The sequence below is a fragment of the Semicossyphus pulcher genome, unplaced genomic scaffold, assembly GCF_022749685.1.
Source record: "Semicossyphus pulcher isolate SPU_LCO1_2020_fin unplaced genomic scaffold, fSemPul1.0.p SCAF_6, whole genome shotgun sequence".
Taxonomy (NCBI): Eukaryota; Metazoa; Chordata; class Actinopteri; order Labriformes; family Labridae; genus Semicossyphus; species Semicossyphus pulcher.
The window spans coordinates 5,035,892-5,053,647 of NW_027211737.1; the positions used below are offsets into that span (position 1 = coordinate 5,035,892).

The 17,756-nt window shown below is 38.8% G+C and overlaps 1 protein-coding gene across 1 annotated transcript in view; it reads right to left on the reverse strand.

Annotated features, from left to right (window-relative positions):
- LOC138610914 (NACHT, LRR and PYD domains-containing protein 12-like) overlaps positions 1-17,756 on the reverse strand; it is a gene marked incomplete at its 3' end in the record, with an annotated part of 150,988 nt that overhangs the window by 109,673 nt on the left and 23,559 nt on the right. Inside the window, exons 10-14 of the mRNA XM_069683790.1 lie at positions 15,909-16,082; positions 11,822-11,995; positions 9,513-9,686; positions 6,846-7,019; positions 3,976-4,149 (exon numbers count right to left, since the gene is read on the reverse strand). Coding sequence (XP_069539891.1) covers positions 3,976-4,149; positions 6,846-7,019; positions 9,513-9,686; positions 11,822-11,995; positions 15,909-16,082 — 870 coding nt within the window. The remainder of the gene's footprint in view (positions 1-3,975; positions 4,150-6,845; positions 7,020-9,512; positions 9,687-11,821; positions 11,996-15,908; positions 16,083-17,756) is intronic.

Genomic DNA, 17,756 nt, shown 5'->3' on the forward strand with positions numbered 1-17,756 from the left:
GAAGGTGAAGAAGGTCAAAGTTTAGAAAATAGAAACTCCAAACACCTGAACACAACAGAGATGCCACGGTGGGGAAATGTTCCCACCGGTCAATAAACTCGTGACACCACCGGTGTCACTGATTACACTGGACATAAAGAACTAAACCAAAAGTCACTTGTCATTTATGACGCTCAATACCTGTAGAGCACTTGCTGTGATCTTCCCTCATCATTTGTGAATAACTTTTATGTATATATCTTTTTTTGCATCGTGACTCTTATTCTGTATTTAACTTTAGTTAACTTTAGTTTAGCATTTAACTTTATTCTGACATTTATATTTATATCACCATAGACCCACTTCTCAGCATTTAATCTTCATCTCTTTGTTGTTGTTTATCTGTTATTTTATTGTATATTATGCACATATTTGACATTTTTTCTGTCTTCTATTTTATGCCATATATTTCTCTACGCCTGAATTTCCCCCGGGCATTAATGAAGTATTTCTGATTCTGATTAATGTTTGAACAAAACAAATGCTTAGAAGGTCGGTTCATTATTATTTTTTAAATAGGCTAGAACTGTTATGAACAAAACGAACAAGGATGACGGCTTGGCGGCGGCGCATGGCGCACATACACGTACAGTGATATAAAATACGAAAACAAATTAGATCTATAAAGTTTTTAGTAATATAGGCCAACATAGTAAAAACGTGACATTGGCAAACACTCTGGAACCAAATAAATAATGGCAAACGAATTCAAACCAACAGGAGCCAAATGAAAAAACAGAAGAAAAAAGAAAACAAAGCCCAAACTGCAGGTTGTATGCGACGTAGATGAACAACAAAAATCCACAGGCTGAAAGCCTTAAAACAATAATAATAATAATAATAATAATAATAATAATGATGATAATATACATAGTAAAGAAAAGAGAATTTAGCAAACACTATAAATAAACGGTGTCCTCGCTGTGACATCTGACACCTGCTGCTACTCTCTGTGCTGCTGCTGTGATGGAGCGGACACTGCAGTTTGTATCAAGAACATACACCAAAGTATTTAAAAAATAATAATATTGTTTTTATTTGATGAACTACGAGCTGCGCTGATACGTGAAAATGAAATCTATGGGTTTTATTTCTATACGCCCAAAAAAGGCAAAACGATGGTGGGGGAGTTATGCAATCGGTGGGAGCCTGAACACCGTGTAACACCAGTAACAACAAGATGCCAAATATGTCAGGATGAATCTTAGGGAATGTGAACAAAGACATATTTCTGTTAGAAATAGTGGAGCCAGAAACTCAAAGCATCTTCACTTGAAACTTTTCAGTCGTAACAAGAAACAAAGATTTTAATAATAATGTTGGAAAAACTAAACACTGAATATATTTGTTATTTTCTGCTCGCACAAACTGAATAATTAATAAATGTATCTACAAACCTCAATTCCAGTAAAATTGGGACGTTGTGTAAAATGTGAATAAAAACAGAATACAGTGATCTGCAAATCCTTTTCAACCTATATTCAATTGAATCCAGCACAAAGATATTTAATGTTCAAACTGATTAACTTTATTGTTTTTTTGTAAATATACACACATTCTGAATTTGATGCCTGCAACACGTTCCAAAAAAGTTGGGACAGGAGCATGTTCACCTCTGTGTGACATCACCCTTTCTCCTAACAACACTCTGTAAGCGTCTGGAGACTGAAGACACTAATTGTTGAAGTATTTATAGGGAAATTTTTCCTATTCTTGCTTGATGTTCATCTCAAGTTGCTCAACAGTGTGAGGTTTCCATTGTTGTATTTTGCGCTTCATAATGAGCCACATATGTTCAAAGGGAGACTACGGTGGCCGACAAGGGCAAACGTGCTACAACAGCCCAAACGATTTCGATTAGAAGAAACGAGCTGCAAATTCAGAAATGATATAAATTCAAAAACACAAGCGAAAGTCCAAAACATATTCAACGACGGTAACGTGATGCAAATAAAAAAAACTGCTGCAAAAAGCCAAAACAAATACATTAACATCAAACGCGCTGCAAATACAGAAACGATGCAAAGTCAAAAACACACAAACCCAGTAAACACATGCAAAAGGCCTGTAGGGGGCGTTCGGAGTGACAGGTTTATTATTAACGGGAGAGAGAGGGAGACGAGACAGTGAATTTATTACTTCTCAGACTTTCTAATGTTAGATGCTGCTGGAGCAGAGTGTCTCTGTTGGTCATGTACTACTGACAACTTTAAAACATGAGCAAAGAATTCACAACTTTTGTTGATCAACTGATAGCTTTGCTAAAGTAACCGCTGCTAATTGTGGCTTCTGTTAGCCGTGCAGCTAGCGGTTCTTTATGATTACTCTGTCCGGTATCGGGCTCCGAGTACAGTAAAGTTTTCGTGTAAACTCAACTAGCAAAAGGCAGTTCGGGTGTTTGGGGTTATCTCGTCCGCAGTGGAAGCTTCGGCCGGGCCGCTACCATACAGTCAGAGTCCAGCACCGCTGAGTTTGAGAACAGGGAAGACAGTAGTGCGGTGGTTTTCTTGCTGGGTTTGGCACCAGTGAGATTTCCCATCCGAACCCCCGCTTAGGCCCCCTGGAGATGGGCACGAACTGATGCTAATCTCCCATCCCCACCGTGTCTTAATCAACCCCGATGTCAGAGTCCAGGTGGCTGTTTTCTGTGTCACGAAGCTGCCTTCTTTAATTATGTCCTAACGACGATATCTTCCGCGGTTAATATAGATTCGCAGCTGAGGTTATGTGGATATGGAAAGTTTTTGAGCCGTAACTTTACACATGTAAAGACACAGAATAAGCCGTGCAGTAAGTAGCTCGTACTGAATGCCTTCGCATCACCGAGTCTATGCATTCAGTTAGTGATTAATATATAAATGAGCCCCCCCAGATGTTTAAATTGATAAGTCTGTAAGTATTTATCACAGATTCAATCAAATTTATTAATTCATTTTAATTGTATTTAGCCAAATAAAGTTATTTCCTCGCATTTCATTCATGAAGTTAATGTATCTGTGGATCCTGTATACAACTAAAATCTTGTGTATCATTGTTAGTGTCACGCCATTGTTGATTGTGAACGACCGAGCCTTTCAAGAGTGCTCCTTTTATACCCAATCATGGTACTATCACCTGTTACCAATTAACCTACTTACCTGTGGAATGTTCCAGGAGTGTTTTGAGCATTCCACAACTTTCCCCGTCTTTTCTTGCTCCTGTCTCAACTTTTTTGGAACGTGTTGCAGGCATCAAATTCAGAATGTGTGTATATTTCCAAAAAAACAAAGTTTATCAGTTGAACATTAAACATCCAGCAGCACCGATATCAAAGAGTGTCAGATGGCATGCCACGACATGTGCAACTGTCTGTAATGATCAGTAATCAACCGATAAATACACATGAAAGACGAATGACAGAAACGTATACATTCCTTTATTTACATGTTGCCATCGGCAACGGCATGTGCCACTGTCTGTGCCGATAGTGCAGTGGCGTGTGCCGTTGCCATGTGCCACTTTTTGACCTTGCTGTCACTCTTAATATCTTGTCTTTGTGCTGGTTTGAATTGAATATAGGTTGAAAAGGATTTGCAAATCACTGTTTTCTGTTTTTATTCACATTTTACACAACGTGCCAACTTTTTTGGAATTGGGGTTTGTATGACAGATTTATTTAAAAACATGATGTGGAATAAAAGATGAAATCAGGTGTTTCAGAGGTTCACAGTGAATTATACAGTGTAGGATTTTTCTTGTTCTATGAAGGTTTTAAATGTGGAACTCAACATTGCTCTGCTACAGTCAATGGACTAAAGCAGTGAAGAAGAAAACAGACTTTAGCATTAAGATACTCAGTGTGGATCAGTATAATATCAGCCTTATGTCTGCAGTTTAGTGTCAACACAACTTCACATCATATTAATCTCAGCACAGAAGTAAAACATGGTTTCTGACCTCAGAGTCTCCAGTCTACAGTGTGGACTCTCCAGAAAACCACACAGCAGCTTCACTCCTGAATCCTGCAGCTTGTTGTTACTCAGCTGCAGCTCTCTCAGATGGGAGGGGTTGGACTTCAGAGCTGAGGCCAGAGAAGCACAGCTCCTCTTTGACAGACTGCAGCTCCTCAATCTGAATAAAGAATAAATGATGAGACTTTAGAAGACAATGTTCCTGCATGAAATCCTTTAATGTTTAATAATGTGTTCAGAGCTGAAGAAGGTGAAGAAGGTCAAAGGTTAGAAAAGAGAAACTCCAAACACCTGAACACAACAGGATGCAGGTTCAAATGTGTGAAATACACAAAGTGAAAAAGAGCTCTCATTAATATTAATGACAACATGCTGCTACTTCAATAAAGACGCAGTGACTTCACCTCTTAAACTCTGCAAGTGTGACAAGTTCAAATATAACACACTCACAGTCTGATACAAGTTACAGTTTAGTGCTTCTTGGTCTGTTATGATGTTAAAATCTGTGATCAGGTTCAAAAGATCAAACATTTATGAGGACTGATTCAAATAGAAAAGATATTTAAAAACTGTTACACTATTAAAATGGTTGTAAACAGGGCTATACATTAACACCTGCCAACCCGCCAACCGCAGGTAGAATTGGGCAGTGGCGGGTGACTCACTCACTCTCACTAGCCACTCTGGCGGGTGGCATTCTATTTTTCTTCAGTAAGGAGACTGCTTTAAAGTTTTTAATACGGGACAATCCTGATCTGACGAGAGGGAGAGACAGCGCGGTGAGAGAGAGATGATCCAGAGTGTGATCTATGAACAGTTTATCAAAGTTTATAATCATGTGATCCAGCAGTGAGCGGTTTACAATCATGCAGCGCAGTGATGACACCGATCTGTGTGTGGTTCTCTACCCCTGACTAAATAGGGTGCTCATTTAACTTCAGATGTCTCTGAGGAAACATCACCCGATCACTGTGTGATTATTTCTCCTCATTTTTCAGGGCGGAACACAAGAAGCACCAGAGGCTCCATCTATACAAACTCCAGGGGTCCGTTTCACAAAGCAGGTTTATTGAAAACTCTGAGTCTGTTAACCCTGAAATGAGGGAAACTCTGAGTTTTCCGTTTCACAAAGGGAGGTAACTCAAACCAGAGAAAGAGGGGTAACTCTAGCCTGTTTCACAGAGAGAGGTAACTTAAGCTCTCGGTCAGTTACCGTAGTAACAGACTCTTTGAACCTAACCTGGTCGGGAGCAGGTGTTCCTCAGGAAACTCAGAGTTTCGCTCCGTCTCCTCCCTCTAGAATACAAAAAACCCTCATTCGACTTCCTCATTCATTCAGCCCGTCTCACGCGTGTTTGAGCGGTTACAAATTAAAAAAAAAGAAACGTTGCGTCTCTGTGCTGCTCTGACCGCTTTGCAAAAGTCTTTTATAATTATGATAAAAAAAATCAAAAGACAAATCTGTGTCAAAGTCATAACTTTTAGATTTTCCACCACCACTGCCGAGAGCGCTCAAATAAGACACCTTAAGTTATTGGAATTTTTTTATTTATTTAAACTAACACATTCATTTAATAAACATGAATTATAATGTATGTGAAGTCAGCATCATGTTAGGGATAAAGCTGATGCACATTAACACAGCCACTGAATGATGTTTCATTAGTTTAATATTTAAAATATGACTGAAGTGAGGTTCAGCCATGAGCCTGTTCTGCCTGAGCCGCACCTTTGAGTGATGTTCTGGTATTTTATTTTTAACTGCTTCCATGTATGTTTTTTTCTCCCGCTGGATTGCTCCTAAATTAATATACATTTTAGCTTCCGGTCGTGATTAAGTATTAAATAAATAGACCAGTTCAAACTTGCAAATTTACTTGAGCAGCAGTTTCTTCCCACGCCGCTTCTCTCTCTTTTGCAGCTGCAGCCGTGTTACTTTATTTTTCTAAAAACATGCTCGTATTCGCTGAACGTCCGCATGAGGATTTCGAGCTCCACTGGTGTGACGTAGGAGGACCTCTTTTTGTGTACCGTTGCCACGGTGAATCGTGGTATCGGGGCTCCATTAAGGCTGGCTTTTTATAGTCAAAGTGCACGCACTTAACTCTGGCTGAACTTACTCAGAGTTGATTGAACTAACTCTGATCAGCTGTTGGAACCAAAAACTCAGAGTTTCCTATCTCAGAGTAGATCAACTCAGAGTTCAGGGATAGACTCAGAGTTTGTTGAACCTGCTTTGTGAAACGGACTCCTGCTGTGCAGCCAAACACAACAAACAAGAAATACAATAAAAACCAGCAGAAAATAACTGAAGAGTCGACTCAGAATAATAAAGTTTCCAACATGCCAAATATGTCAGGATGAATTTTGGGGAATGTGAACAAAGACATGGACAGTATTTCTGTTAGAAATAGTGGAGCCAGAAACTCAAAGCATCTTCACTTGAAACTTTTCAGTCGTTACAAGAAACAAAGATTTCAATCAGAATGTTGGAAAAACTAAATACTGAATATATTTGTTATTTTCTGCTCGTACAAACTGAATAATTAATAAATGTATCTATGACTGATTTATTTAAAAACATGATGTGGAATAAAAGATGAAATCAGGTGTTTCAGAGGTTCACAGTGAATTATACAGTGTAGGATTTTTCTTCTTCTATGAAGGTTTTAAATGTGGAACTCAACATTGCTCTGCTACAGTCAATGGACTAAAGCAGTGAAGAAGAAAACAGACTTTAGCATTAAGATACTCAGTGTGGATCAGTATAATATCAGCCTCATGTCTGCAGTTTAGTGTCAACACAACTTTCACATCATATTAATCTCAGCACAGAAGTAAAACATGGTTTCTGACCTCAGAGTCTCCAGTCTACAGTGTGGACTCTCCAGAAAACCACACAGCAGCTTCACTCCTGAATCCTGCAGCTTGTTGTCACTCAGCTGCAGCTTTCTCAGATGGGAGGGGTTGGACTTCAGAGCTGAGGCCAGAGAAGCACAGCTCATCTCTGACAGACTGCAGCCACTCAATCTGAATAAAGAATAAATGATGAGACTTTAGAAGACAATGTTCCTGCATGAAATCCTTTAATGTTTAATAATGTGTTCAGAGCTGAAGAAGGTGAAGAAGGTCAAAGGTTAGAAAATAGAAACTCCAAACACCTGAACACAACAGGATGCAGGTTCAAATGTGTGAAATACACAAAGTGAAAAAGAGCTCTCATTAATATTAATGACAACATGCTGCTACTTCAATAAAGACGCAGTGACTTCACCTCTTAAACTCTGCAAGTGTGACAAGTTCAAATATAACACACTCACAGTCTGATACAAGTTAAAGTTTAGTGCTTCTTGGTCTGTTATGATGTTCAAATCTGTGATCAGGTTCAAAAGATCAAACATTTATGAGGACTGATTCAAATAGAAAAGATATTTAAAAACTGTTACACTATTAAAATGGTTGTAAAGCTAATTAGGTGATATTTTAAAACATTTGATTGATTCTTTGTTGTTGAATTTAAACTGCAATAGAGGTCTTCTGTGATGGTGAAAGTGGTCTTTTAATCCCTCACCAGGAGAAATCACAGCACTTTGCTCATTTAACTTCAGATGTCTCTGAGGAAACATCACCCGATCACTGTGTGATTATTTCTCCTCATTTTTCAGGGCGGAACACAAGAAGCACCAGTGGCTCCATCTATACAAACTCCAGGGGTCCGTTTCACAAAGCAGGTTTATTGAAAACTCTGAGTCTGTTAACCCTGAAATGAGGGAAACTCTGAGTTTTCCGTTTCACAAAGGGAGGTAACTCAAACCAGAGAAAGAGGGGTAACTCTAGCCTGTTTCACAGAGAGAGGTAACTTAAGCTCTCGGTCAGTTACCGTAGTAACAGACTCTTTGAACCTAACCTGGTCGGGAGCAGGTGTTCCTCAGGAAACTCAGAGTTTCGTTCCGTCTCCTCCCTCTAGAATACAAAAAACCCTCATTCGACTTCCTCATTCATTCAGCCCGTCTCACGCGTGTTTGAGTGGTTACAAATTAAAAAAAAAGAAACGTTGCGTCTCTGTGCTGCTCTGACCGCTTTGCAAAAGTCTTTTATAATTATGATAAAAAAAATCAAAAGACAAATCTGTGTCAAAGTCATAACTTTTAGATTTTCCACCACCACTGCCGAGAGCGCTCAAATAAGACACCTTAAGTTATTGGAATTTTTTTATTTATTTAAACTAACACATTCATTTAATAAACATGAATTATAATGTATGTGAAGTCAGCATCATGTTAGGGATAAAGCTGATGCACATTAACACAGCCACTGAATGATGTTTCATTAGTTTAATATTTAAAATATGACTGAAGTGAGGTTCAGCCATGAGCCTGTTCTGCCTGAGCCGCACCTTTGAGTGATGTTCTGGTATTTTATTTTTAACTGCTTCAATGTATGTTTTTTTCTCCCGCTGGATTGCTCCTAAATTAATATACATTTTAGCTTCCGGTCGTGATTAAGTATTAAATAAATAGACCAGTTCAAACTTGCAAATTTACTCGAGCAGCAGTTTCTTCCCACGCCGCTTCTCTCTCTTTTGCAGCTGCAGCCGTGTTACTTTATTTTTCTAAAAACATGCTCGTATTCGCTGAACGTCCGCATGAGGATTTCGAGCTCCACTGGTGTGACGTAGGAGGACCTCTTTTTGTGTACCGTTGCCACGGTGAATCGTGGTATCGGGGCTCCATTAAGGCTGGCTTTTTATAGTCAAAGTGCACGCACTTAACTCTGGCTGAACTTACTCAGAATTGATTGAACTAACTCTGATCAGCTGTTGGAACCAAAAACTCAGAGTTTCCTATCTCAGAGTAGATCGACTCAGAGTTCAGGGATAGACTCAGAGTTTGTTGAACCTGCTTTGTGAAACGGACTCCTGCTGTGCAGCCAAACACAACAAACAAGAAATACAATAAAAACCAGCAGAAAATAACTGAAGAGTCGACTCAGAATAATAAAGTTTCCAACATGCCAAATATGTCAGGATGAATTTTGGGGAATGTGAACAAAGACATGGACAGTATTTCTGTTAGAAATAGTGGAGCCAGAAACTCAAAGCATCTTCACTTGAAACTTTTCAGTCGTTACAAGAAACAAAGATTTCAATCAGAATGTTGGAAAAACTAAATACTGAATATATTTGTTATTTTCTGCTCGTACAAACTGAATAATTAATAAATGTATCTATGACTGATTTATTTAAAAACATGATGTGGAATAAAAGATGAAATCAGGTGTTTCAGAGGTTCACAGTGAATTATACAGTGTAGGATTTTTCTTCTTCTATGAAGGTTTTAAATGTGGAACTCAACATTGCTCTGCTACAGTCAATGGACTAAAGCAGTGAAGAAGAAAACAGACTTTAGCATTAAGATACTCAGTGTGGATCAGTATAATATCAGCCTTATGTCTGCAGTTTAGTGTCAACACAACTTTCACATCATATTAATCTCAGCACAGAAGTAAAACATGGTTTCTGACCTCAGAGTCTCCAGTCTACAGTGTGGACTCTCCAGAAAACCACACAGCAGCTTCACTCCTGAATCCTGCAGCTTGTTGTAGCTCAGCTCCAGCTTTCTCAGATGGGAGGGGTTGGACTTCAGAGCTGAGGCCAGAGAAGCACAGCTCCTCACTGACAGACTGCAGCTCATCAATCTGAATAAAGAATAAATGATGAGACTTTAGAAGACAATGTTCCTGCATGAAATCCTTTAATGTTTAATAATGTGTTCAGAGCTGAAGAAGGTGAAGAAGGTCAAAGGTTAGAAAATAGAAACTCCAAACACCTGAACACAACAGAGATGCCACGGTGGGGAAATGTTCCCACCGGTCAATAAACTCGTGACACCACCGGTGTCACTGATTACACTGGACATAAAAAACTAAACCAAAAGTCACTTGTCATTTATGACGCTCAATACCTGTAGAGCACTTGCTGTGATCTTCCCTCATCATTTGTGAATAACTTTTATGTATATATCTTTTTTTGCATCGTGACTCTTATTCTGTATTTAACTTTAGTTAACTTTAGTTTAGCATTTAACTTTATTCTGACATTTATATTTATATCACCATAGACCCACTTCTCAGCATTTAATCTTCCTCTCTTTGTTGTTGTTTATCTGTTATTTTATTGTATATTATGCACATATTTGACATTTTTTCTGTCTTCTATTTTATGCCATATATTTCTCTACGCCTGAATTTCCCCCGGGCATTAATGAAGTATTTCTGATTCTGATTAATGTTTGAACAAAACAAATGCTTAGAAGGTCGGTTCATTATTATTTTTTAAATAGGCTGGAACTGTTATGAACAAAACGAACAAGGTTGACGGCTTGGCGGCGGCGCATGGCGCACATACACGTACAGTGATATAAAATACGAAAACAAATTAGATCTATAAAGTTTTTAGTAATATAGGCCAACATAGTAAAAACGTGACATTGGCAAACACTCTGGAACCAAATAAATAATGGCAAACGAATTCAAACCAACAGGAGCCAAATGAAAAAACAGAAGAAAAAAGAAAACAAAGCCCAAACTGCAGGTTGTATGCGACGTAGATGAACAACAAAAATCCACAGGCTGAAAGCCTTAAAACAATAATAATAATAATAATAATAATAATAATAATGATGATAATATACATAGTAAAGAAAAGAGAATTTAGCAAACACTATAAATAAACGGTGTCCTCGCTGTGACATCTGACACCTGCTGCTACTCTCTGTGCTGCTGCTGTGATGGAGCGGACACTGCAGTTTGTATCAAGAACATACACCAAAGTATTTAAAAAAATAATAATATTGTTTTTATTTGATGAACTACGAGCTGCGCTGATACGTGAAAATGAAATCTATGGGTTTTATTTCTATACGCCCAAAAAAGGCAAAACGATGGTGGGGGAGTTATGCAATCGGTGGGAGCCTGAACACCGTGTAACACCAGTAACAACAAGATGCCAAATATGTCAGGATGAATCTTAGGGAATGTGAACAAAGACATATTTCTGTTAGAAATAGTGGAGCCAGAAACTCAAAGTATCTTCACTTGAAACTTTTTTAAACGTATACATTCCTTTATTTACATGTTGCACTTGTGTGTCAATAAAGATAAAAGTGTATATATTTACATGTCGTAAAGCAAGACCACTGTACATTTTCATATGCACTTTCACTATCGAGCGCCACCTGCCTTTGGAAGACGAGTGGCATATCACTGAGGGCAAAGGCATGCCAGTCTAACGATCGGCACATGCCGCTGGCCCCCTAGTGGCATGCCATCGGCAACGGCATGTGCCACTGTCTGTGCCGATAGTGCAGTGGCATGAGCCGTTGCCATGTGCCACTTTTCGATCTCGCTGTCACTCTTAATATCTTGTCTTTGTGCTGGTTTGAATTGAATATAGGTTGAAAAGGATTTGCAAATCACTGTTTTCTGTTTTTATTCACATTTTACACAACGTGCCAACTTTTTTGGAATTGGGGTTTGTATGACTGATTTATGTAAAAACATGATGTGGAATAAAAGATGAAATCAGGTGTTTCAGAGGTTCACAGTGAATTATACAGTGTAGGATTTTTCTTCTTCTATGAAGGTTTTAAATGTGGAACTCAACATTGCTCTGCTATAGTCAATGGACTAAAGCAGTGAAGAAGAAAACAGACTTTAGCATTAAGAGACTCAGTGTGGATCAGTATAATATCAGCCTTATGTCTGCACTTTAGTGTCAACACAACTTTCACATCATATTAATCTCAGCACAGAAGTAAAACATGGTTTCTGACCTCAGAGTCTCCAGTCTACAGTGTGGACTCTCCAGAAAACCACACAGCAGCTTCACTCCTGAATCCTGCAGCTTGTTGTCACTCAGCTCCAGCTTTCTCAGATGGGAGGGGTTGGACTTCAGAGCTGAGGCCAGAGAAGCACAGCTCATCTCTGACAGACTGCAGCTCCTCAATCTGAATAAAGAATAAATGATGAGACTTTAGAAGACAATGTTCCTGCATGAAATCCTTTAATGTTGAATAATGTGTTCAGAGCTGAAGAAGGTGAAGAAGGTCAAAGGTTAGAAAATAGAAACTCCAAACACCTGAACACAACAGAGATGCCACGGTGGGGAAATGTTCCCACCGGTCAATAAACTCGTGACACCACCGGTGTCACTGATTACACTGGACATAAAGAACTAAACCAAAAGTCACTTGTCATTTATGACGCTCAATACCTGTAGAGCACTTGCTGTGATCTTCCCTCATCATTTGTGAATAACTTTTATGTATATATCTTTTTTTGCATCGTGACTCTTATTCTGTATTTAACTTTAGTTAACTTTAGTTTAGCATTTAACTTTATTCTGACATTTATATTTATATCACCATAGACCCACTTCTCAGCATTTAATCTTCATCTCTTTGTTGTTGTTTATCTGTTATTTTGTTGTATATTATGCACATATTTGACATTTTTTCTGTCTTCTATTTTATGCCATATATTTCTCTACGCCTGAATTTCCCCCGGGCATTAATGAAGTATTTCTGATTCTGATTAATGTTTGAACAAAACAAATGCTTAGAAGGTCGGTTCATTATTATTTTTTAAATAGGCTAGAACTGTTATGAACAAAACGAACAAGGATGACGGCTTGGCGGCGGCGCATGGCGCACATACACGTACAGTGATATAAAATACGAAAACAAATTAGATCTATAAAGTTTTTAGTAATATAGGCCAACATAGTAAAAACGTGACATTGGCAAACACTCTGGAACCAAATAAATAATGGCAAACGAATTCAAACCAACAGGAGCCAAATGAAAAAACAGAAGAAAAAAGAAAACAAAGCCCAAACTGCAGGTTGTACGCGACGTAGATGAACAACAAAAATCCACAGGCTTAAAGCCTTATAACAATAATAATAATAATAATAATAATAAAAACAACAATAATAATAATGATGATTATGTACATCGTAAAAAATGAACTACGAGCTGCGCTGATACGTGAAAATGAAATCTATGGGTTTTATTTCTATACGCCCAAAAAAGGCAAAACGATGGTGGGGGAGTTATGCAATCGGTGGGAGCCTGAACACCGTGTAACACCAGTAACAACAAGATGCCAAATATGTCAGGATGAATCTTAGGGAATGTGAACAAAGACATATTTCTGTTAGAAATAGTGGAGCCAGAAACTCAAAGCATCTTCACTTGAAACTTTTCAGTCGTAACAAGAAACAAAGATTTTAATAATAATGTTGGAAAAACTAAACACTGAATATATTTGTTATTTTCTGCTCGCACAAACTGAATAATTAATAAATGTATCTACAAACCTCAATTCCAGTAAAATTGGGACGTTGTGTAAAATGTGAATAAAAACAGAATACAGTGATCTGCAAATCCTTTTCAACCTATATTCAATTGAATCCAGCACAAAGATATTTAATGTTCAAACTGATTAACTTTATTGTTTTTTTGTAAATATACACACATTCTGAATTTGATGCCTGCAACACGTTCCAAAAAAGTTGGGACAGGAGCATGTTCACCTCTGTGTGACATCACCCTTTCTCCTAACAACACTCTGTAAGCGTCTGGAGACTGAAGACACTAATTGTTGAAGTATTTATAGGGAAATTTTTCCTATTCTTGCTTGATGTTCATCTCAAGTTGCTCAACAGTGTGAGGTTTCCATTGTTGTATTTTGCGCTTCATAATGAGCCACATATGTTCAATGGGAGACTACGGTGGCCGACAAGGGCAAACGTGCTGCAACAGCCCAAACGATTTCGATTAGAAGAAACGAGCTGCAAATTCAGAAATGATATAAATTCAAAAACACAAGCGAAAGTCCAAAACATATTCAACGACGGTAACGTGATGCAAATAAAAAAAACTGCTGCAAAAAGCCAAAACAAATACATTAACATCAAACGCGCTGCAAATACAGAAACGATGCAAAGTCAAAAACACACAAACCCAGTAAACACATGCAAAAGGCCTGTAGGGGGCGTTCGGAGTGACAGGTTTATTATTAACGGGAGAGAGAGGGAGACGAGACAGTGAATTTATTACTTCTCAGACTTTCTAATGTTAGATGCTGCTGGAGCAGAGTGTCTCTGTTGGTCATGTACTACTGACAACTTTAAAACATGAGCAAAGAATTCACAACTTTTGTTGATCAACTGATAGCTTTGCTAAAGTAACCGCTGCTAATTGTGGCTTCTGTTAGCCGTGCAGCTAGCGGTTCTTTATGATTACTCTGTCCGGTATCGGGCTCCGAGTACAGTAAAGTTTTCGTGTAAACTCAACTAGCAAAAGGCAGTTCGGGTGTTTGGGGTTATCTCGTCCGCAGTGGAAGCTTCGGCCGGGCCGCTACCATACAGTCAGAGTCCAGCACCGCTGAGTTTGAGAACAGGGAAGACAGTAGTGCGGTGGTTTTCTTGCTGGGTTTGGCACCAGTGAGATTTCCCATCCGAACCCCCGCTTAGGCCCCCTGGAGATGGGCACGAACTGATGCTAATCTCCCATCCCCACCGTGTCTTAATCAACCCCGATGTCAGAGTCCAGGTGGCTGTTTTCTGTGTCACGAAGCTGCCTTCTTTAATTATGTCCTAATGACGATATCTTCCGCGGTTAATATAGATTCGCAGCTGAGGTTATGTGGATATGGAAAGTTTTTGAGCCGTAACTTTACACATGTAAAGACACAGAATAAGCCGTGCAGTAAGTAGCTCGTACTGAATGCCTTCGCATCACCGAGTCTATGCATTCAGTTAGTGATTAATATATAAATGAGCCCCCCCAGATGTTTAAATTGATAAGTCTGTAAGTATTTATCACAGATTCAATCAAATTTATTAATTCATTTTAATTGTATTTAGCCAAATAAAGTTATTTCCTCGCATTTCATTCATGAAGTTAATGTATCTGTGGATCCTGTATACAACTAAAATCTTGTGTATCATTGTTAGTGTCACGCCATTGTTGATTGTGAACGACCGAGCCTTTCAAGAGTGCTCCTTTTATACCCAATCATGGTACTATCACCTGTTACCAATTAACCTACTTACCTGTGGAATGTTCCAGGAGTGTTTTGAGCATTCCACAACTTTCCCCGTCTTTTCTTGCTCCTGTCTCAACTTTTTTGGAACGTGTTGCAGGCATCAAATTCAGAATGTGTGTATATTTCCAAAAAAACAAAGTTTATCAGTTGAACATTAAACATCCAGCAGCACCGATATCAAAGAGTGTCAGATGGCATGCCACGACATGTGCAACTGTCTGTAATGATCAGTAATCAACCGATAAATACACATGAAAGACGAATGACAGAAACGTATACATTCCTTTATTTACATGTTGCCATCGGCAACGGCATGTGCCACTGTCTGTGCCGATAGTGCAGTGGCGTGTGCCGTTGCCATGTGCCACTTTTTGACCTTGCTGTCACTCTTAATATCTTGTCTTTGTGCTGGTTTGAATTGAATATAGGTTGAAAAGGATTTGCAAATCACTGTTTTCTGTTTTTATTCACATTTTACACAACGTGCCAACTTTTTTGGAATTGGGGTTTGTATGACAGATTTATTTAAAAACATGATGTGGAATAAAAGATGAAATCAGGTGTTTCAGAGGTTCACAGTGAATTATACAGTGTAGGATTTTTCTTCTTCTATGAAGGTTTTAAATGTGGAACTCAACATTGCTCTGCTACAGTCAATGGACTAAAGCAGTGAAGAAGAAAACAGACTTTAGCATTAAGATACTCAGTGTGGATCAGTATAATATCAGCCTTATGTCTGCAGTTTAGTGTCAACACAACTTTCACATCATATTAATCTCAGCACAGAAGTAAAACATGGTTTCTGACCTCAGAGTCTCCAGTCTACAGTGTGGACTCTCCAGAAAACCACACAGCAGCTTCACTCCTGAATCCTGCAGCTTGTTGTAGCTCAGCTCCAGCTCTCTCAGATGGGAGGGGTTGGACTTCAGAGCTGAGGCCAGAGAAGCACAGCTCCTCTTTGACAGACTGCAGCTCCTCAATCTGAATAAAGAATAAATGATGAGACTTTAGAAGACAATGTTCCTGCATGAAATCCTTTAATGTTTAATAATGTGTTCAGAGCTGAAGAAGGTGAAGAAGGTCAAAGGTTAGAAAAGAGAAACTCCAAACACCTGAACACAACAGGATGCAGGTTCAAATGTGTGAAATACACAAAGTGAAAAAGAGCTCTCATTAATATTAATGACAACATGCTGCTACTTCAATAAAGACGCAGTGACTTCACCTCTTAAACTCTGCAAGTGTGACAAGTTCAAATATAACACACTCACAGTCTGATACAAGTTACAGTTTAGTGCTTCTTGGTCTGTTATGATGTTCAAATCTGTGATCAGGTTCAAAAGATCAAACATTTATGAGGACTGATTCAAATAGAAAAGATATTTAAAAACTGTTACACTATTAAAATGGTTGTAAACAGGGCTATACATTAACACCTGCCAACCCGCCAACCGCAGGTAGAATTGGGCAGTGGCGGGTGACTCACTCACTCTCACTAGCCACTCTGGCGGGTGGCATTCTATTTTTCTTCAGTAAGGAGACTGCTTTAAAGTTTTTAATACGGGACAATCCTGATCTGACGAGAGGGAGAGACAGCGCGGTGAGAGAGAGATGATCCAGAGTGTGATCTATGAACAGTTTATCAAAGTTTATAATCATGTGATCCAGCAGTGAGCGGTTTACAATCATGCAGCGCAGTGATGACACCGATCTGTGTGTGGTTCTCTACCCCTGACTAAATAGGGTGCTCATTTAACTTCAGATGTCTCTGAGGAAACATCACCCGATCACTGTGTGATTATTTCTCCTCATTTTTCAGGGCGGAACACAAGAAGCACCAGAGGCTCCATCTATACAAACTCCAGGGGTCCGTTTCACAAAGCAGGTTTATTGAAAACTCTGAGTCTGTTAACCCTGAAATGAGGGAAACTCTGAGTTTTCCGTTTCACAAAGGGAGGTAACTCAAACCAGAGAAAGAGGGGTAACTCTAGCCTGTTTCACAGAGAGAGGTAACTTAAGCTCTCGGTCAGTTACCGTAGTAACAGACTCTTTGAACCTAACCTGGTCGGGAGCAGGTGTTCCTCAGGAAACTCAGAGTTTCGCTCCGTCTCCTCCCTCTAGAATACAAAAAACCCTCATTCGACTTCCTCATTCATTCAGCCCGTCTCACGCGTGTTTGAGCGGTTACAAATTAAAAAAAAAGAAACGTTGCGTCTCTGTGCTGCTCTGACCGCTTTGCAAAAGTCTTTTATAATTATGATAAAAAAAATCAAAAGACAAATCTGTGTCAAAGTCATAACTTTTAGATTTTCCACCACCACTGCCGAGAGCGCTCAAATAAGACACCTTAAGTTATTGGAATTTTTTTATTTATTTAAACTAACACATTCATTTAATAAACATGAATTATAATGTATGTGAAGTCAGCATCATGTTAGGGATAAAGCTGATGCACATTAACACAGCCACTGAATGATGTTTCATTAGTTTAATATTTAAAATATGACTGAAGTGAGGTTCAGCCATGAGCCTGTTCTGCCTGAGCCGCACCTTTGAGTGATGTTCTGGTATTTTATTTTTAACTGCTTCCATGTATGTTTTTTTCTCCCGCTGGATTGCTCCTAAATTAATATACATTTTAGCTTCCGGTCGTGA